General features: G+C 47.5%; 1 protein-coding gene across 1 annotated transcript; it reads left to right on the top strand.

Moving 5' to 3' along the window:
* Positions 1–1,203: 1,203 nt before the first annotated feature.
* On the top strand, positions 1,204–11,247 carry fbxl22 (F-box and leucine-rich repeat protein 22). The gene is made up of 2 exons (XM_063070252.1): positions 1,204–1,798; positions 8,599–11,247. The coding sequence occupies exons 1-2, from the start codon at positions 1,365–1,367 to the stop codon at positions 8,939–8,941; spliced, it is 777 nt and encodes a 258-aa protein (XP_062926322.1). The 5' UTR covers positions 1,204–1,364; the 3' UTR covers positions 8,942–11,247.
* Positions 11,248–22,110: the final 10,863 nt, after the last annotated feature.

The raw sequence follows: 22,110 nt of genomic DNA, 5'->3' as shown, positions 1-22,110 counted from the left end.
CTGTTTGAAAAGTGCTTTATCAATAAATTATTAGTATTATTAATCCTACTGCAGTTAATCCGACCCCTTCCCGCTCTTATACCAACCTGTGCGCCGTTGCCCCTCTCCGCTGCCACGATGACATCGAATGCAAAGCGGAAGAAGAGCTCCTCGTGTGCCGTAGGTAACTTCCCTGACGGCTCTGACGGCACCTCCCAAACCCGTCACCCTGGCCACTGAGAAGGACAAGGAGCAGCGAGGGTTAGGGAACACCACCAGCTGCAGGTTCCCCTCAGGGTCACAGGAATATCTTGTTAGTCTGCATTCTGGATCTCCGACCCCAACAGCTCCACGGAGGGACCTTCACGGGGAGGGCGGGGCTGGTTCAAAGCAGGCCTCACCACCATCTCCTCAAGAGAAATAACCCTGTCCCTGAAAGTGAATTAAAAACTTTACAACTTTGTATGGATGGATGAGAATGGAATAGAGACTAATGTATCAGAGTTCAAATCAAATCTTTGGAAGTCATGCTAAAGTCATGCCCTTGTCTTGCCTGGTTATATAAAGAGAACAATGAACCTGGACTGGCCTTTTGAGACCTAATGGATTCCTCCCACCATGAACCATCTCTGAGAAGCTAAAACCAGTCTGAGGTTCCCCAAGTGTGTGCAGAACTGACTATTTGCTTTTAGGAAATCTAAACACGCCAGTATTGACTCAAACGTCTCTCAGTCTTCATCACTGCTGAAGTGCAAGGCAGGGTTTTATTGTTGAGACCCTGCCTCCCTAGTGCTGCTTCTATCCACGCTACCTCTCCACTCACTGGCACCGTACCCGTGAAGTGCCTCGCCCACTAGCTGGCTTTGTGGGCTGCCTGGCACACGCTTTTTACTAACATTGACCTTTGGCCCACATGGTGCCTGTTCAGCACTGACTCTGCACTCTTAAAGTGCCTCCTCTACTAACGCTGTCCCCGTGAGCGTGTGAAACCTCTTGCACTTGCACAGGCGTGGGTTCCAGGGTAGCACCGTCCCGTGAGTTGCTGCAGAACTCACGCTGAGAGCTCGGCTGCGAGGTTAAACTGGTGTTTTGCAGCTCTGTCGGCTGACCTTGTTGTTAGGAGTTAACTTCCAGATGCAAATGAAGTTCTGCTGGAATATGGAATGTGTATTTCAAATGGTCCGGAATAAACGAATGCTTTGGATAGTTGAGGTGAGGTATAAATCAAAGGTTTCAACATTCTGCTAACATTCTGAGTACTTGTTGTTCATTACAGGAACTAACATCACTGAACTGAGATGTTGTTGGACTCCAGGAGAGGTGCAGGCTTCTAAATTTAAACAGCAGTTGTCACCCTCAGAAAGGGCCACATTCCTAATCCATATATGTGCATGAAAGAGCTTAGGCAGACTGGATGGGGCAGATTTCCCAGACACAGCTTTGCATTCCTCTTGGTGGAGTGTGGATGTGAATGCCTGTTCCCAATGCGGCTGACAGACTTAAACCGTGAATGCCTGCTTCACATTTTCTCCTTTCTGGATAAGGAGAACAGGAAAAGTATGTCCAGTACTTGCCAAGTGCTGCGGGAAGTCTTCCACGACCCTGCTCTGTGGTCCCTGCTGTCTTTCTCTTCGCCATCAGAGCTAACGAAGGACAACTTCCTGCTGAGCTCTGCGTTGCGCTCCCTGTCTATCTGCTGGCACTCCAGCCGGGTGAAGGTCTGTAACATTGAGGACTGGGCGAAAAGCAGCTTCCAGAGGGACATCTGCAGTCGCCACTGTACTCTGGTCAACAGCTTCTTGGCTGAAGTAAGCAACAGGTTGGTGGGAAGATGGGAAACTTGCTCTGAGCAGTGTCTGTCTGTGCAAAGCTGCTTATTTACTTAGTTTTAGAAGATGAATTAAAGAATTTGTTTAAGACTGTAGCAAATTCAAGTTTGTATTGAACTGAAGGCTTCAAATCAGAGCTCTCAATGAGGCAAAGAAGTTGGCAGCCAGAGAGAAACTGACACCTACCCTCAAGTTAACTGTAGATGCAGGGGTGGTGCCTGAGGACTGGAAAGCAGCCAGTGTCACACCCTTGTTCATTAAAGGACACTGGGATAAACACAGTAATTACAGCCACTCCGTTTGCCCGTAGTGGTGTAGGGGGTTCTAGAATCAATAATCAGTGACAAATTTAACAAGTGTTTAACTTGGACAAGTGTGGATTGCTTAGAGTAGACAAGGGTGGAATTGTCGCAAGTAAATCATGTCACTAAGTTGAAAAGAGACCTGTGCCGAACTGAGACCAATGATGGAGGTGATGTTGATTAAACACTTGTTAACTTTGTCACTCCACCTCCAGTAGAGAGAGAAGGCTCAAGTGACTACGGATTAGGATTAGGATCGGAATCAGAATCAGGTTTATATAACATCACTGGCATGTGGCGTGAAATTTGTTAACTTAGCAGCCGCAGTTCAATACAATACATATATAGAAGAAAAAATAAATCAATCCATCAATTACAGTATATGTATATTGGAGATTAAAAATCATGCAAAAAAAGAAATAATATATATTGAAAAAGTGAGGTAGTGCTCATGGGTTCAATGTCTATTTATAATCGGATGGCAGAGGGGAAGAAGCTGTTCCTGATTCACTGAGTGTGCGCCTTCAGGCTTCTGTACCTCCTACCTGATGGTAACAGTGAGGAAAGGGCATGCCCTAGGTGGTGGGGGTCCTTAATGATGGACGCTGCCTTTCTGACACACAGCTCCTTGAAGATGTCCTGGGTAGTTTGTAGGCTAGTACCCAAGATGGAGCCGACTAAATTTACGACACTCTCAGAATGCTCACCACAGTACAACTATAGAAGTTTTTGACTATATTTGTTGACATACCAAATCTCAAACTCCTAATGAAGTATAGCCGCTGTCTTGCTTTCCTTATAACTGCATCGATATGTTGGGACCAGGTTAGGTCCTCAGAGATCTTGAGACCCAGGAACTTGAAACTGCTCACTCTCTCCACTTCTGATCCCTCAGATCACTGATGTGGGAATTTTGAGCATAAAAAGTGTTACTGGAGGAACTGAGTGAGTTAGGCAGTGCCCGCGAAGAGAAACAGACTCGACATTTCTGGTCAAGATCCTGCATCTGGATTGAAAGAATGAAGTGAGATTGTCTTGGGGAGGGGAATGGGGCAGCAAATGACGTGTGAATGGTACATAAAGGCGAAGAGGGGTTGATTGGTAGATGGAGTAAAGAGTAGGAACAGCGATAGAGGTTGGGAGGATCAGTGGAGACAACAAAGGGCTGCAGATTATGAAATGTGAAGAGTAAAATCCAGGAAGGGATGACGGCCAGAAGGGAACAAGGACCCAGAGGGGAGGGGGCAGTGTGCGAGTGAGGGACAGAAGGAGTGGGTGGGGGAAAGCAACTGGTGATAGGGGGCTGGAGCAGGTGAAAGGACCAAGGCAGATCAAAAGCACAAAGGAAGAAACAGAAAGGGAGTTGGATAGGCTTGCCATCTAATCTGAAGCCTATGGAATAGTCACTTGGGAGGGTGGGGTTCAGTAACAGGGCAGCAGAGTTGTAGCACGTAGGTTTGTTTGTAGACTAGAGGGAATCGCCTTGAATAACTTGTTTCTCTAATAACAGACTTGGGTATGCAGGGTACAACTTTGAAATCTGCAGATGATACAAAACTTGGCATTGTGAACTGTGAGCAGTCCTGATGGAGATGGAGACTTTTTGATGTAAGGGAGCAAATGAACTTTACAGATTGTTGATATAAGGGAGACATGAAATTTAATGCTGAGAAATGTGAAGTGTTACATTTTACTTGGAATAATGAAAGGTAAATTCTAAATCAGGTACAAGAACAGAAAGGCCTGGATTGTGTTCATGGTTTGCTGAATGTGATGGGGTAGATTGAGCAGGTGGCTACAATGTGTAAACAATCCTGGACTTTATAAATAAAAGCATAGCCTACACGAGCAAGGCTTTATCAAACACTGGTCCAGCCACGGCTGGAAAACTGTGTCCAGTTCCGGAAAACATTCTTCAGGAAAACTGAAAGCTCTTTTTGAGAAGATTTTCCAAAATTACTCTAAAGATGCAGAACTTCATTTAAGTGGACAAACAGAAACAAGTTGGGTGGGAATCCGACAGAGGTATCTAAAATCACGCATGGTACAGAAGAAGAGATGGAGAGACACTGCTCCCATTGCCAAAGGTACCAAGAACCTGGCACAAAACAAATGAACTGAACATGAGGATTTGTTAAATGCAGGGAGTAGGTGGGTGTGGAATGTAACTGTTAGGGGAGGTAGTGATGGGAATGAGTGCCATTCAGAAGGGAGCTGGATGGGTGTGTAAAGGGAAAAAAAGAAGTCCAGGGCTACTTGGTAAAGACAGGAGACCCCCTCTCCTGAGATATTTGAATCCCACTCCTAGCTTGACTATCACCATTACTATTAGCTGTTTGGTCACAAGCCTACACTAGACACTGAATACTGAGGAATGATGGACACTAAGTTTGGAGGGGGGAACGGGAAGGAGGTCAGTGTAGGGGGAGCAAATGGCAGTTGCTTCGGAATTCCCCTGGACCAGAAGGTTAACAACGGCATTGTACAAACATTCCTTATGCACTGTGTGCGGAGGCCGGGATCAGGGTTTGTTCAATGCGGACTGTGAGCCTGTTACGTACATTCTCTATAATGAACAGAATGACAAGTGGATGTTGCAGGACCTATCGATCTGATAAAACACCATCACTTCCTACTTTCCTTCCAGTCCTGCCAAAAGGTCTCGACCCAAAACGTCGACTGTACTTTTTCTAATAGATGCTGCCTGGCCTGGGGAGTTCCTCCAGCATTTTGTGTCTCTTGTTTGGAATTCCAGCATCCATAGATTCTCCCTTGCTTGTGATTCCAATACCTCTCACTGGTTTCCGGATCACCCAGAAAATGCGCGGATAACTCTTGGCTTCTCCACTGCACTCTCTTCCTCGCCTTTCCTTTCCCTCACCTCCCTGTTGCCCCTTTCATGGTCACCTACAGACAGGAGGAGTTCATGAACCTTCTTGACTCAGAGACCATTTGTCCCTTTTGAGAACACATTCATCTTTCATACAAAGTGTAAAAGAGAGGTGAAGTGGATATCGCTGGAAAACGATGCTGGAAAGGTAGTAATGGGGGACAACAAAATGGCGGAAGGACTGAATAAGTATTTTGCATCAGTCTTCACTGTGGAAGACACTAGCAATATGGTGGAAGCTCCAGATGCCAATGGGTGAAGTTACCATAACTAGACAGAAGATTCTTAGGAAACAGAAAGATCTGAAGGTAGATAAGTCACCTGGAGTAGATCGTGTACTCCTCAGAGTTCTAAAAGAGGTGGCTGAAGAGATCATGGAGGCATTAGTAACAATCTTTCAAGAATCACTGGAATTCATTTTCACTGGAATCAAATTGCAAATGTCAGTCCACTCTTCAAGAAGGGGGGAAGCAGAAGAAAGGAAACTATAGGCCAGTTAGTCTGACCTCAGTGGTTGGGAAGATGTTGGTGTCAATTGTTAAGGATGTCTCAGGGTACTTGGAGGCACATGATAAAAATAGGCCGTAGCCAGCATGGTTTGCTCAAGGCAAAATCTTGCCTGATAAATCTGTTGGAATTCTTTGAAAGAGTAACAAGCAGTATAGACAAGGGAGATTGGTTGATGTTATGTACTTGGATTTTCAGAAGGCCTTTGACAAGGTGCCACACATGAGATTGCTTAACAAGCTACGAGCCCATGGTATTACAGGAAAGATTCTAGCATTGATAAAGCAGTGGCTGATTAGCAAGAGGCAAAAAATGGGAATAAAGGGAGCCTTTTCTGACTGGCAGCCAGTGACTAGTGGTATTCCACAAGGGTCTATGTTGGGACCAATTCTTTTTGTGTTATATGTCAATGATTTGGATGATGGAATTGATGGCTTTGTCGCAAAGTTCGTAGACAATATGAAGGGGGGCATGTGGAGGGGCAGGTAGTTTTGAGGAACAAGAGAGGTTACAGAAGGACTTAGACAGATTAGGAGAATGGGCAAAGAAATGGCAGATGGAATACAGTGTCCGGAAGTGTATGGTCATGCATTTTGGCAGAAAAAATGAAAGGGTTGACTATTTTCTAAGTGGAGAGAAAATACAAAAAACTGAGGTGCAAAGGGACTTGAGAGACCTTGTGCAGAATCCATAAAGGTTAATTTGCAGGTTGAGTCTTTGGTGAAGAAGGCAAATGCAATGATAGCATTCATTTCAAGTGGACTAGAATATAAAATCAAGGATGTAATGTTGAAACTTTATAAAGCACTGGTGGGGACTCACTTGGAGTATTGTGAGTATTTTTGGGTCCCTTATCTTAGAAAAGATATGCTGAAACTGGAGAGGGTTCAAAGGAGATTCATGAAAATGATTTCAGGATTGAATGGTTTGTCATATTGATGACTCTGGGTCTGTATTCAATAGAATTCAGAAGAATGAGTGGTGACCTCATTGAAATCTACTGAATGGTGAAAGGCCTTGATAGAGTGGATGTGGAATGGATGTTTCCTATGGCTGGACAGCCTAAGACCAGATGACAGAGCCTCAGAATAGAGAGGCATCCTTTTATAACGGAGATGAGGAGGAATTTCTTTAGCCAGAGATAGTGAGTGGTGAATCTGCGGAATTCTTTGCCACAGGCAGTTGTGGAGGCCAAGTCTTTATGTATAGTTAAGGCAGAGGTTGGAAGGTTCTTAACTGGTCAAGGCATGAAGGGATATGGGGAGAAGGCGGGAGATGGGAGCTGAGAGGAAAATTGGATTAGCTATGATGAAATGACGAAACAGACTCAATGGGCCAAATGGCCTAATTCTGCTCCTATATCTTATGGTCTCACCCATTTTCTAGCCCACCACCCCTGCCCTCACCTCCTCCTTTGATATCCTCCACAGCAAAGAGCTCCATTCCTTCACGTAGACTGGATGACGGCCTTGCAGAACTCCTAATGGGTGACCTGGAGCTTAATTCTCCACTCCACTACCATGCTTACCCTGTAACTTGTTCGAACAGCTCTCAATGTACCTTTGACCCACTGCAGTTTGCACTCCATTTAAGCATGTTACAGGCCTTGGGTCACAACACTGAATTCAGGAATTTTGGCTAACCCTCAAAATTCTCTACATCAGGCAGTGAGTGTCATCTGTGTCCTGAATTTTGGGATTCCTCCTCAAGACTCTCACTGCTTCCCTCTTCCTTTGAGAAAGTCCCCTTCATTGACCAATATTTCAGTTGTGGGAGGCTCAATCCCACACACTGAGCACACAGAACGGGTGATTGTGTCTACTGGTAGCTACCAGTCACAAACTTCACTGCCCACCATTCTTTTGTTGATTTTAACCTCTGTGTAGAATAATTGATTATGTTCAGGGCACTATTAATGCCCCAGTGAGATGATGCCAATGGATAGTTTTAAAGCGGAGTCACTGGGATTACGAGAGGAGCACAGCAGGCAGATTCCCTCAGACAAACCAGTGAATCTGTCAGTGTTTATTGGGTTCATTGTCCCGGACACAGGGAGAGTTCTTTGCTCGTGGGATCTTTCTCACCCATCACAGAGAGCAGGTACAGCCTCGCCTAACGGGCACAATATTGTGTGGCACTGGCAGCAGTTGCCCTACCCCTGCCAGTGAGTTCAGGACAATGGGCAAGTCCTGCATTTGCCGGCTGTTTTTTTGACAGCTATGTCCTGGCTGCGCTCTGCAAGGATTCCAGGCACGACTGTGAAGTTGTGACCAAACCCCAGTGACTTGTCTGAATCAAAAGGAACTACTGTGAGGGGCGTAACATAGAAACATAGAAAATCTACAGCACAATACAGGCCCTTCGGCCCACAATGCTGTGCCAAACATGTACTTAATTTAGAAATTACCTAAGGTTCCCACAGCCCTCTATTTTCCTAAACTCCATATGCCTATCCAGGAGTCTCTTAAAAGACCCTATTGTATCCGCTTCCACCACCGTTGCCAGCAGCCCATTCCACACACTCACCACACTCTGCGTTAAAAAAAACTTACCCCTAACAGTAATGTATTATTTTAATTAATTGGGTTAAATGTTTTATTTGTCTTAAGTATTTTGTTCCCAATTTAATAGCTTTTGAATTTCTTCAAATGTTTGATCATTTTATGTTTTGAACAGTCTTGATGGCTGGATAAGTAAAGGGCATGTTTTAACCAGCTGTGAATAATTTCTACTGCCCCTCCATGAGGTATACTCTGCACCCCCATCAGCATACAATGGCACTTACACAGGTAAACCCCTGCCGTGGTACTCAGGATTACGCATTAGCCTGTCAGATTTTTGCTATAGGTTCGTGTGCAAGAGCCCTTTCCTGCCGTAGGAAATTCCTTTTCAATATTTTGCAGACGAATTTGTTTCCGGAGAGTATAGTGCTGGGAGCTGCTGTTGTTGCTGCATTTACAGTGAGATTGAAGAAGCAGACTCATTCTGGTCACAGTCCCTGTTCCTTGAGCTGCTGTATGGGGATAGGATCTGGGGCTGAGCTGATAAATCTGCTGCCACAGTCTTTGTAATCACTGTGCTTTTTTTTCAGATGTCCAAACTTGCTATCGTTAACCCTTTCAGGATGTGGACACCTTAACGACGGCTGCATCACCCAAATCCTGGAGAAATGTCCCAAACTAAATACTTTGAAACTGGAGAACTGTGCGCGTCTGACTGATAAAACCCTGGAGGCAGTGGCCACCTACGGGACCAACGTGAAGATGCTGCATGTGGACTTCTGCAGGAATATCACACAGGAGGGGCTTGACGTGATCCGAGGGGCCTGCCCTTCCCTGTCCCTCCATGCAGAGCACAGTGCCACGATGATTCCCGATCTGCCCGATTCACGCCACAGCCTTGGGAAAGGGATGAAGAAGCAATTGCTCTGGTAACAGTGGCTGAGCACCACGGACTACTGGGAGGCGGGCACTGCCCATGTTGTGAGTCCGTGACTACAGCCAGATCTTTACAAGAACAGACAGAAGACCACAGGCACAGCCTCACTGTGAGGAATGGGGGTGAAGTTGAAGAGTTGCTGTGGGTCCATCTCATGCTTCCTCCAGTCTCAGGGGGGCTGTGTGTGGCCCAAGAGGTCCCTGCTCTCGATACCTTCTATCTAAGGCACTCACATCTGGTGCGGATTTGATGTGTGATTCAAAGGCTCTGACGACAATTGCATCCGGACCTCCACTTCAGCCAGATGTTCCCACAATGAGCCACCCGGAGGTACTAGGGCCAGAGCCAATTTGAGAAACACGCAACTCCCTTGTCCATTCGTCCCCACCATCCCTCCCCACTGATCTCCCTCCTGGCACTTACCCGTGTAAGCGGAACAAATGCTACACATGCCCTTACACTTCCTCCCTTACCACCATTCAGGGCCCCAGACAGTCCTTCCAGGTGAGGCGACACTTCACCTGTGAGTCGACTGGGGCGATATACTGCGTCCGGTGCTCCCGATGTGGCCTTCTATATACTGGCGAGACCCGACACAGACTGGGAGACCGCTTTGCTGAACACCTACGCTCTGTCCGCCGGAGAAAGCAGGATCTCCCAGTGGCCACACATTTTAATTCCACGTCCCATTCCCATTCTGGTATGTCTATCCACAGCCTCCTCTACTGTAAAGATGAAGCCACACTCAGGTTGGAGGAACAACACCTTATATTCCGTCTGGGTAGCCTCCAACCTGATGGCATGAACACTGACTTCTCTAACTTCCGCTAATGCCCCACCTCCCCCTTGTACCCCATCCGTAATTTATTTATATACACACATTCTTTCTCTCTCTCCTTTTTCTCCCTCTGTCCTTCTGACTATACCCCTTGCCCATCCTCTGGGCTTTTCCCCCCTCCCCCTTTTCCTTCTCCCTGGGCCTCCTGTCCCATGATCCTCTCGTATCCCTTTTGCCAATCACCTGTCCAGCTCTCGGCTCTATCCCTCCCCCTCCTGTCTTCTCCTATCATTTTGGATCTCCCCCTCCCCCTCACACTTTCAAATCTCTTACTAACTGTTCCTTCAGTTAGTCCTGACGAAGGGTCTCGGCCTGAAACGTCGACTGTACCTCTTCCTAGAGATGCTGCCTGGCCTGCTGCGTTCACCAGCAAGCTTGTTGTGTGTTAGTTCAATTTATAATTTCAGATGGGAGATTGCCGGAAAGCCAGCCAATCCGAAATTTCAGCTCCCAGTATCTTATTTTTGGGATGTTCCTAACTTTGAATTGGAATTGGTTTGTTACTGTCACAGTGAAAACCTTGTCTTGTATACTGTGCATACAGATGAAACCATGACACAGTGAGTACAGTCAGGTTAAAGAAGGTAAAATGTAGAATAGAGTGCAACGTCGATAGAGAAGGTGCAGTGCAGGTGAACAAGGTCATGACAAGCTAGATTCAGAAGTCATGAGTCCAAGTTATCGTACGTCAATCGTGCAAAGACTGACTGCGAGAACAACTCGCTCACCAACCCAAGTCTGTATTTCAGAAAAGAATTGCTAACAGTTGCTTAGCTCTGAGATTTCACTCTTGTCTCTGATTTCGGTGGAGCTGCAGGAACCTGTCCCTCAGCGCAGCCTGAACCAACTATAACTTGCAGATAAGATGCCAACCTGTCTGCCCTGTCCACTGCGGGGAAATGATCCTGGAGCCTCTTGCATAGAACGTGACAAAGGAACAGCTCATTCGGATCAACGTTGATGTGGAGGCTTCTCCAGAATCTCTCAAATTTGTCTTATTCACCTAAATTCATTTTCCATTTCTTCTGTAGACACCTGAGCATTTTGACAATTTGTCTCAGCTGCTTCCTCTCGCAGTGAGTTCCATCCTTCTGAATGTCATTTTGGATTCCTGGCGAAGGTCTCGCACTGGCAGCCTCTGTCTTCTCTCATTCCTGGAAGTTGAAACCCTTCCCTGGGTGTCAACAGGACCTGGTTTATCTGGGGGTGAGGGCGCATGTTTGATGGATCAGACTCAGAGGGGAACCCCCATATTCTTCCATGATCTTTCTTTTCCACCCTTGGTGCAGATATTAATCAGGGTCCTGGAACAACCCCAACCCAGAGCTCGGCCTGACTGACTGGCTTGACCCAGTCAGCACAATTGATTTTCCAGGACCTGGCAGTCTCCAGTGCCAGGGTGGAGTCCACATGTATCCACCCCTTTAGAATGGTGTTCAGTCAGGGGAGAGGAGGGGGTGTGGTGTTCGGTGAGGGAAGTGGAGATGTTGTGTTCGGTGAGGGAGGGGTTGTGGTGTTCGGTGGGGGAGGGGGGTGTGGTGTTCAGTGAGGGGGGTGTGGTGGTGTTTGGTGGGGAGGGGGGTGTGGTGGTGTTCGGTGGGGGAGGGCTGTGTTGTTCAGTGATGGGGGTTGTGGTGTTCTGTGAGGAGGTTTTGTAGTGTTCGGTGAGGGGAGGGGTTGTAGTGTTCGGTGAGGGGGGTAGTAGTGTTTGGTGAGGGGGTGTTGTGGTGTTCGGTGAGGGGGCGTTATGGTGTTCGGTGAGGAAGTGTTGTAGTGTTCAGTGAGGGGGGGTTGCAGAGTTCGGTGAGGGGAGGGGTTATAGTGTTCGGTGAGGGGGGTTGTGGTATTTGGTCAGGGGTTGTGGTGGTGTACGGTGGGGGAGGGTTGTGTTGTTCAGTGAGGGGGGGTTGTGGTGTTCAGTGAGGAGGGGTTGTGGTGTTCGGTCAGAGTGGGTTGTGGTGTTCGGTGAGGGGGGGTTGTGGTGTTCAGTGAGGGGGTGTTGTGTTCGGTAGGGGAGGGTTGTGGTGTTCGGTGAGGGGAGGGGGGTGTTGTGGTGTTCGGTGGGGGGGGTTGTGGTGTTCGGTGAGGGAAGGGGGGTGTTGTGGTGTTCGGTGAGGGGGGGTGTTGTGGTGTTCGGTGGGGGAGGGGGTGTGGTATTTGGTCAGGGGTTGTGGTGGTGTACGGTGGGGGAGGGTTGTGTTGTTCAGTGAAAGGGGGGTTGTGGTGTTCGGTGAGGAGGGATTGTGGTGTTCGGTCAAAGTGGGTTGTGGTGTTCAGTGAGGGGGGTGTTGTGGTGTTCGGTGGGGGAAGTGGGTGTTGTGGTGTTCGGTGGGGGGGTTGTGGTGTTCGGTGAGGGAGGGTTGTGGTGTTCGGTGGGGGGTGTTGTGGTGTTCGGTGTTCGGTGGGGGGGTTGTGGTGTTCGGTGGGGGGGGTTGTGGTGTTCAGTGAGGGGGTGTTGTGGTGTTCGGTGAAGGGAGGTGTTGTGGTGTTCGGTGAGGGAGTGTTGTGGTGTTCGGTGGGGGGGTGTTGTGGTGTTCGGTGGGGGAGGGGGGTGTTGTGGTGTTCGGTGAGGGGGGTTTGTGGTGTTCGGTGAGGGGGGTTTGTGGTGTTCGGTGGGGGGGTGTTGTGGTGTTTGGTCAGGGGTTGTGGTGTTCGGTGAGGGGAAGGGGGTGTTGTGGTGTTCGGTGAGTGGGGGTTGGCGAGGGGAGGGGGTGTTGTGTTGTTCGGTGAGGGAGGGTTGTGTTCGGTGGGGAGGGGGGGTGTTGTGGTGTTCGGTGGGGGGGGTTGTGGTGTTCGGTGAGTGGGGGTTGGTGAGGGGAGGGGGGTGTTGTGTTCGGTGGGGGAGGGGGGGTTGCGGTTTTCGGTGAGGGAGTGTTGTGGTGTTCGGTGGGTGTTGTGGTGCTCGGTGAGGGGGGTTTCTGGTGTTCGGTGGTGGAGGGGGGTTGCAGTGTTTGGTGAGGGAGTGTTGTGGTGTTCGGTGGGGGAGGGGGGTGTTGTGGTGCTCGGTGAGGGGGGTTTGTGGTGTTCGGTGGTGGAGGGGGGGTTGCAGTGTTTGGTGAGGGAGCGTTGTGGTGGTGTTTGGTGAGGTGAGGGGGGGTTGTGATATCCGGTGAGGGGAGGGGTTGTTGTGGTGTTTGGTGAGGGGAGGGGGTGTTGTAGTGTTCAGTGAGTAGGGGTTGTGATGTTCGGTGAGGGGAGGAGTTATAGTGTTCACTGAGGGGGGTTCTGGTGTTTGGTGAGGGGAGGGGTTGTGGTGTTCGGTGAGGGGAGGGGTTGTAGTGTTCGGTGAGGGGAAGGGGGGTGTTGTGTTCGGTGAGGAGGTGTTGTGGTGTTCGGTGAGGAGGTGTTTTGGTGTTCGGTAAGGGGAGGGGTTGTGGTGTTCGGTGAGGGGAGGGGTTGTAGTGTTGTAGTGTTCGGTGAGGGGAAGGGGGGTGTTGTGGTGTTCGGTGAGGAGGTGTTGTGGTGTTCGGTAAGGGGAGGGGTTGTGGTGTTCGGTGAGGGGAGGGGTTGTAGTGTTCGGTGAGGGGAAGGGGGGTGTTGTGGTGTTCGGTGAGGAGGTGTTGTGGTGTTCGGTAAGGGGAGGGGTTGTGGTGTTCGGTGAGGGGAAGGGGGGTGTTGTGGTGTTCAGTGAGGGGAGGGGTTGTAGTGTTCGGTGAGGGGAAGGGGGGTGTTGTGGTGTTCGGTGAGGGGAGGGGTTGTAGTGTTCGGTGAGGGGAAGGGGGGTGTTGTGGTGTTCGGTGAGGGGAAGGAGGGTGTTGTGGTGTTCGGTGAGGGGAGGGGTTGTAGTGTTCGGTGGGGGGAAGGGGGGTGTTGTGGTGTTCGGTGAGGAGGTGTTGTGGTGTTCGGTAAGGGGAGGGGTTGTGGTGTTCGGTGAGGGGAAGGGGGGTGTTGTGGTGTTCGGTGAGGAGGTGTTGTGGTGTTCGGTAAGGGGAGGGGTTGTGGTGTTCGGTGAGGGGAGGGGGGATTGTGGTGTTCAGTGAGGTGGGGTGTTGTGGTGTTCGGTGAGGTGAGGGGGTGTTGTGGTGTTCGGTGAGGGGAGGGGTTATAGTGTTCACTGAGGGGGGTTCTGGTGTTTGGTGAGGGGAGGGGTTGTGGTGTTTGGTGAGGGGGGTTGTGGTGTTCGGTGCATGGCTGATCCTGGATCCCACTCAACCCCACACACCTGCCTTCTTGCAGTATCCTTTGATGCCGTGGCCAATCAGGAAACAATCAACTTCCATCTTAAATATACACACGAACGGCCTCCACTGCGGTCACTGGCAGAGCATTCTACAGATTCACTACTCTCTGGCTAAAAGAATTCCTCCTTGCCTCTGTTCTAAAGGGTCATCCCTCAATTTTGAGGCTGTGCCCTCTAGTTCTGGATACCCCCACCACTGGAAACATCCTCTCCACATCCACCCTATCTAGTCCTTCCAACATTCAGTAGGTTTCAATGAGATACTCCCCAATCTTCTGAATTCAAGTGAGTACAGGCCCAAAGCTGCCAAACACTCCTCGTATGTTAACCCCTTCATTCCCGGAATCATCCTCGTGAACCTCCTCTGGACTCTCTCCAATGACAATACATCCTTTTCGAGATATGGGGCCCAAAACTGTTGACAATACTCTGAGGCCTGACTAGTGTCTTGTAAAGGGCCAGCATTATCTCCTTGCTTTTATATTCCATTCCCCTTGAAATAAATGCCAACATTGCATTTGCCTTCTTTACCACAGACTCATCTTGTAAATTAACCTTCTGGGAGTCTTGCACAAGGACTGCTAGGCCCCTCTGCACCTCTGATGTTTGAACCTTCTCCCCATTTGGATAATAGTCTGCACTATTGTTCCTTTTACCAAAATACATTATCATACATTTCCCAACACTGTATTCCATCTGCCAGTTTTTTGCCCATTCTTCCAATTGTCTAAGTCCTGCTGCAATTTCATTGCTTCCTCAGCACTACCTACCCCTCCACCTATCTTCGTATCATCCGTAAACTTTGCCACAGAGCCATCAATTCCATTATCCAAATCATTGACAAACAATGTAGTGGTCCCAATACTGACCCCTGAACACCACTAATCTCTGGCAGCCAACCAGTAAAGGCCCCTTTTATTCCCACTCACTACCTCCTGCCTGTCAGCCTTTCTGCTATCCATGCCTGTATCTTTCCTGTAACACCATAGGATTTTACCTTAACCAGCCTCATGTGTGGCACCATCAAATGCCTTCTGAAAATCCAAGTAAATGCCTCTCCTTTGTCCACCCTGCTTCTTACTTCCTTGAAGAACTCTAACAGATTTGTCAGGCAAGATTTCCCCTTACAGAAACCATGCTGACTTTGACTTATTTTATCATTAGTCTCCAAGTACCCCAAAACCTCATCCTTAATAATAGACTCCAACACTTTCCCCAGCCACTGAGATTAGGCTAACTGGCCGATAATTTCTTTTCTTTTGCCTTCCTCTCTTCTTAAAGAGTAGAGTGACATTTGCAATCTTCCAGTCCTCAGGAAACATGCCAGGATCAGGTGATTGTTGAAAGATCATGACCAATGCATCCATTATCTCTTCAGCAACCTCTCTCAGGACTCTGGGATGTAGTCCATCTGGTCCAGGTGACCTATCCACCTCAAGATCTTTGAGTTTGCCTTGCACTTTTTCCTTTGTAATAGTTATGGCACTCACTTCTGCAAAGTACTGTGCTCATTAAACTCATCTGCCATTTCTTTGTTCCCCCATTACTACCTCACCAGCATCATTTTCCAGTGGTTCAACATCAACTCTCACCTCCCTTTTACTCTTTATATAACTGAAAAAACTTTTAGTATTCTGCTTTATATTATTGCCTAGTTTGCCCTCATATTTCATCTTTTCCCTTCTTATAGCTTTTTAGTTGCCTTTTGTTGGATTTTAAAAGCTTCCCAATCATCCTACTTCCCACTCACTTTTGCTACCTTATATGCCCTTTCCTTGGCTTTTATGCAGTCCTTAACTTCCTTTGTCAGTTACAGTTGCATACTCCTGCCATTTGAGAATTTCTTCTGTGGGACATATCTATCCTGCGCCTTGTGAACTATTCCCAGAAACTTCAGCCATCTCTGCTCTGCCATCATCCCCACCAGAATCCTCCTCCAATCCACCTGGGCAAGCTCCTCTCTCATGCCTCTGTAATACCCTTTATTCCATTGCAACACTGATACATGTGAGTTATGCTTCTCTCTCTCAAATTGCAGTGCGAATTCAATCAGATTATGATCACTACTTCCCTGCTTCTCTTGCTCTACCTGAAGTCTCTGACAACACTAGTCTTTTCCTGGAACACTGGATTTCACTTCTGCCTTAGGAACATGATAGTCAGGGTTAAAAGTACAAGGTTCAAAGCTGAGGCTCACGACTGTGTTCCAATGTTTAAATTGCCAACTCATCTCCTGGCAGTAAATTTTTTGCCCATTCTTTAAATCAACATCGTGACTCCTAGACATTCCTAATGTGCTGCTAATTTCCCCAATTAACCTGCACACACACCCAAAACCTGTACATTTAAATCTCTTATCCCTAACTAACTGTATCTATGGATGAAGGCTATATTGGATTGATATTGGAGTATGTTAAAGGGTCAGTATAAGATTGTGGGCTGAAGGGTGTGTACTGTGCTCTATCTTCTATGTATCTAGGAGAAGCAGATTCCTCAGTCTTCTGGCAAATAGTTGTATGAATATATACACATTTGTTACATTTAATAGATCTGCAACATATATTAGACACTATAATTCTTCTGAGAAAATAGAATGTGGAAACTCTCAGTTAGGTCCCCTTTCAGAATTTCAGTGTCAAACTGAACACTCCTCCTTGGGGAATATGGGGGGGATTGGTCAGCTGGAAGCCGAGGCGGAGGTACTGGGGGCCTGCAGCCCGGAAGTCTCTGTCCAAACAATAGTCAGCTAATGGCGCAAATGACTCAGCAATTTAGTCGTGACAAAAGAAACTCACATAAGAATAAACTTGACTTGACACCTCATTTTTGCCTGAAAATGTTGCAGCTATTCTACGCATTCAAAAGGACCAGACTTTAAAAAAAATCCAAAGTGCTGGAGGAACTCAGCAGGTCAGGCAGCATGTGTGGGAAAGAGTAAACAGTCGATGTGTCCGGCCGAGACCCTTCTTCGTGTTTCTGACTCTTTAAAAAAAAACCCACACCTTTCACAGAATCAGCTACATGTTACACAGATAAAGGAACTTCAATGGTCACTTCATTTCACCCTTTGACAGACATTCCCTTTGTTCCAGCCGCGGCCCTCCCAAAACTTCGACTAGCTTGCTTTATCTCTTTCGCAGTTCTAATGAAGGATATTGTTGCTGCCTGATCTACTGTGTTTTTCCAGCATTTCTTTTTTTATTGTTTTGGAAAAGATGGTGGCGTTGGTGGCAGATGTCCACCCATGTCCAGCAGTGTGGAGGGAGTTACATAGCTCTGCTGCGGCAACTCAGAGAATGCTTTGCACATTGGGAGGTCAGTGTCACATCAAAGCGCTCCAAACAACTTTAACATTGGGCCAAGTACTAATGCAGCCTGTCATCCACGTCAACAAAGTAACTTATCTTTACAATTGTAAAGACGTCCCTTTAACCAGTCTCTCTCCCTGAGTTACCCTTTTCTAAACTGATCTTCGTGCACTGTCTACATCAGATGAAACATGAGTTAGCTGCTTCCCCTGTTCACTCGGGTCACCGGCTCTAGATTTCCCTACCTCTGTCAGCACCAGTTGCACAAGGAAAAGTAAACTCTGAACAGACAGAGGCGGCTGTGTAACGAAACCTAGCTGGTCATGCTCACAGGTCAGTCAGTACCTTTTGTCATTGAGGACGGACTGTTGCCCGGGGGATATCAGGAACACCATGGTTCTGTCACCAGCGAAGTGATTTGCAGAGCACGTCACATCACGCCAGCCACAGCGACCCTGATCCTTCGGTTGCCCGCCGTGTCTGTGCTCTCGTTGGCTGCTGAGTCAAAGCCCAACATGAGTTTAAGGAAAGTAATTTTATGTAACATGTACGATTTATATCTGTTCGTATCTGTCTTGGTGCTGCGAGCATTTTGTTTCATTGTGCCCCTACCCGTATCTTTCTGTACTTATGCACACAATAAACTTGACTTCGCACACATTGCACGTTGCAGCCTCAAGGACGAAGTCTTTCTTTCTATTTCGACCAGACCAGGACTGGCCATTTGTTTTTGACTCATCCAAGTCGACCAGACTAACAAACATCCCAAAGATTTCACAGCATCGGCCACACATTGCACAGATAAAGCGCTACCTACATCATTTCACCCCTTGTTCCAGCCACCGCCCTCCTCAATCTTCTTGGCTCCTTAGATTAACCTCCTCCTTTCGCAGGTCAGATGAAGGGTTTTGAAATGTTAACTGCTGCTCCCTGACCCATCGTGTTTTTCCAGCATTTCCTGCTTTTATTTTGGAAAATGTAAACACGTGCCATGCACAATGACGCTGGCAGCTTGGCATATAATTCACATGTCAGGCTAACTTTATCACTTTACTTATTGCCAAGCAATAAAACAAAAGAAAAACATTGTTAAAGCTAGTAAAACCGTGCAGATGAAGGAGTCATTCTGCCTACTTAGCTGTTAGCTTTGAGGGAAGTGACCCAAGCAGATGGGACGATGTGAAAATGAATAAATAATGAAAAAATAAATAACACTTCTAAAAATAAAACACATTGGTGCCATTCTAGCCCATATAAAGTCCTTCAGTTGGCACTAGCCGATGGAGCACCAGAAAAGGTAAAGAAGTGAACAGAGCCCCTCGAAGTCCTCGACCCTCCACTCCCAGCCAACACCAGCCGCAGAAATCTGTCACTCCACTATGGCTCCTGTCTGTTAACTTCTTCACAGAATATATTTCAAAATGTGCAGAATTTTCTTGCTTTGCACAAGAGATGTTAGAGAAAATCAGAATCCACGTCGTACTAGAACACCAGCGTGTTATTCCTCTTTCACATCTATTATTGTTACTGGCATTTCTTATGGCTGCACTGCACTGCCGACACTAAACAGTCAATTTTACCACCATTGTCAGTGACAATGGATCTGATTCTGAAATCCTGGACGCTATCCATCCCGCAGTAAATGGTGCTGAGTGATGGAAACCTATCCTACCTGTGGAAAATAGAAGCCAGCTTGCGGGTATATCCCAGTCTCTCTCTGCATTCACCTTCCACGTAGTTGTGCAAACCTCATCTCTGTACAAATGCAAACACGAGGAAATCTGCAGATGCTGGAAATTCAACCAACACACGTAAAAAATGCTGGTGAACGCAGCAGGCCAGGCAGCATCTATAGGAAGAGGTACAGTCGACGTTTCGGGCCGAGACCCTTCGTCAGGACTAACTGAAAGAAGAGATAGTAAGAGATTTGAAAGTGGGAGGGGGAAGGGGTATAATCAGAGGGACAGAGGGAGAAAAAAGAGAGAGAGAAAATAATAATAATAATAATAAATAAATAAGGGATGGGGTACGAAGGGGACATGAGGCGACACTTCACCTGTGAGTCGGCTGGGGTGATATACTGCGTCCGGTGCTCCCGATGTGGCCTTCTATATATTAGCAAGACCCGACGCAGACTGGGAGATCATTTCGCTGAACACCTACGCTCTGTCTGCCAGAGAAAGCAGGATCTCCCAGTGGCCACACAACTTAATTCCACATCCCATTCCCATTCTGACATGTCTATCCACGGCCTCCTCTACTGTCAAGATGAAGCCACACTCAGGTTGGAGGAACAACACCTTATATTCCGTCTGGGTAGCCTCCAACCTGATGGCATGAATATTGACTTCTCTAACTTCCGCTAAGGCCCCACCTCCCCCTTGTACCCTGTCCCTTATTTATTTATCATTACTTTTCTTTTCCCTTTTTTTCCTCTCTTTTTTCTTCCTCTGTCCCTCTGACTATACCCCTTGCCCATCCTCTGGGCTTCCCCCCTCCCCCTTACTCTCTCCCTAGGCCTCCTGCCCCATGATCCTCTCATATCCCTTTTGCCAATCACCTGTCCAGCTCTCGGCTCTATCCCTCCCCCTCCTGTCTTCTCCTATCATTTCGGATCTCCCCCTCCCCCTCCCACTTTCAAATCTCTTACTAACTCTTCCTTCGGTTCGTCCTGACGAAGGGTCTCGGCCTGAAACGTTGACTGCACCTCTTCCTAGAGATGCTGCCTGGCCTGCTGCGTACACCAGCAACTTTGATGTGTGTTGCTTTCTCTGCATAAATACCAAGTCTCTCTAAAAGCAACGGTCCTGATCACTGGAATCTGATTAAGTAACTGGCTGCTGACTAAAGGACCGATTGGCATTGCTTACTTTTGAATCAGAATCAGGTTTATTATCACCAGCATGTGACGTGAAATTTGTTAACAGCAGCAGTTCAATGCAATACATAATCTATAATAATAATAATAATAAATCTTATTCAGTATACTTTATACAGTATATGTATATTGAATAGATTAAAATCGTGCAAAAACAGAAATACTATATATTTTAAAAAAGTGAAGTAGAGTCCAAGGATTCAATGTCTACTAAGGAATCGGATGGCAGAGGGGAAGAAGCTGTTCCTGAATTGCTGAGTGTGTGCCTTCAGGCTTCTGTACCTCCTACCTGATGGTAGCAGTGAGAAAAGGGCATGCCCTGGGTGCAGGAGGTCCTTAATAATGGACGCTGCCTTTCTGAGACACTGCTCCTTGAAGATGTCCTGGGTACTTTGGGGGCTAGTATCCAAGATGGAGCTGACTGGATTTACAACCCTCTGCAGCTTCTTTCAGTCCTGAGCAGTAGCCCCCCACCTCCCATACCAAACAGTGATGCAGCCTGTCATGGTTCATCTATATAAGTTTTTGAGTGTATTTGTTGACATGCCAAATCTCTTCAAAATGCTAAAGAAGTATAGCTGCTGTCTTGCTGTTTTTAATAGTTGCATCGATATGCTGGGACCCGGTTAGATCCTCAGAGATCTTGACACCCAGGAACTTGAAGCTGCTCACTCTCTCCACTTCTGATCCCTCTGTGAGGATTGGTGTGTGTTCCTTCGTCTTACCCTTCCTGAAGTCCACAATCAGCTCTTTCGTCTTACTGATGTTGAGTGCCAGGTTGTTGCTGCGACACCATTCCACTAGTTGGCATATCTTACTCCTGTACGCCCTCTCGTCACCACCTGAGATTCTACCAACAATGGTTGTATCGTCAGAAAATTTGAGCTATGCCTAGCCACGCAGTCATATGTATATAGAGAGTAGAGCAGTGGGCTAAGCACACACCCCTGAGGTGCGACAGTGTTGATCGTCAGCGAGGAGGATATGCTATCACCAATCCGCACAGAGTGTGGTCTTCCGGTTAGGAAGTCAAGGATCCAATTGCAGAGGGAGGTACCGAGGCCCGGGTTCTGCATCTTCTCAATCAGGATTGTGGGAATGATGGTATTAAATGCTGAGCTATAGTCGATGAACAGCATCCTGACAAAGGTGTTTGTATTGTCCAGATGATCTAAGGCTGTGCGGAGAGCCACGGAGATTGCGTCTGCTGTTGACCTATTGTGGCCATAGGCAAATTGCAATGTGTCCAGGTCCTTGCTGAGGCAGGAGTTCAGTCTAGTCATGACCAACCTCTCAAAGCATTTCATTACTGTCGATGTAAGTGCTACCTGGCGATAGCCCGCTGCTTTTAAATAGTTCATCTCATGTCAGATCTTAAGTAGCCCAAAGACATAATAACAGGCCACATCTAAGCATGAATCTATACTAATTCACTTCCCAGGGATTAGTCCAGATGATGGTCCCAACCCAAAATGTCGACTGTTTATTTCTGTCCACGGATACGAGTGTTTTCTGATTGAACTGCCCATCTCCACACTTGTATAATGCCTCCACACGCCCCAGGGAGTTGGTTCCGGATTCCATTACACCTCGGAATACAAGAATATTCTTCCTCAAACCCCCTCTGAATGAACTCCCTTACCTTAAACCTATGCATTTTGGCTAAGTATCAACCCTACGCTTTGTATTGGCCCACAAGGCTACGTCCACACTAGACCGGATAATTTTGAAAATGCCAGTTTCACATAAAGACAATAGGCGTCCACACCAGGCATTTTTGAAAATACATCCATCCACATTAAAACGGGAAACACACAAAAAATGCTGGTGAGTGCAGCAGGCCAGGCAGCATCTCTAGGAAGAGGTACAGTCGACGTGTCGGGCCGAGACCCTTCGTCAGGACTAACCGAAAAAAGAGCTAGTAAGAGATTTGAAAGTGGGAGGGGGAGGGGGAGATCCAA

The sequence above is a fragment of the Mobula hypostoma genome, chromosome 18 (assembly GCF_963921235.1).
Source record: "Mobula hypostoma chromosome 18, sMobHyp1.1, whole genome shotgun sequence".
Taxonomy (NCBI): Eukaryota; Metazoa; Chordata; class Chondrichthyes; order Myliobatiformes; family Myliobatidae; genus Mobula; species Mobula hypostoma.
Note: the sequence above shows the minus strand (reverse complement) of the source record. Positions and strands in the feature narration are given on the sequence as shown.

Bases quoted from the DNA above. Each gene is read 5' to 3' on its own strand.
- fbxl22 (XM_063070252.1), top strand. From the start codon at position 1,365: ATGTGCATGAAAGAGCTTAGGCAGACTGGATGGGGCAGATTTCCCAGA. The intron at 1,799-8,598 runs GTTGGTGGGAAG...CTTTTTTTTCAG, and splicing joins TTGGCTGAAGTAAGCAACAG to ATGTCCAAACTTGCTATCGT.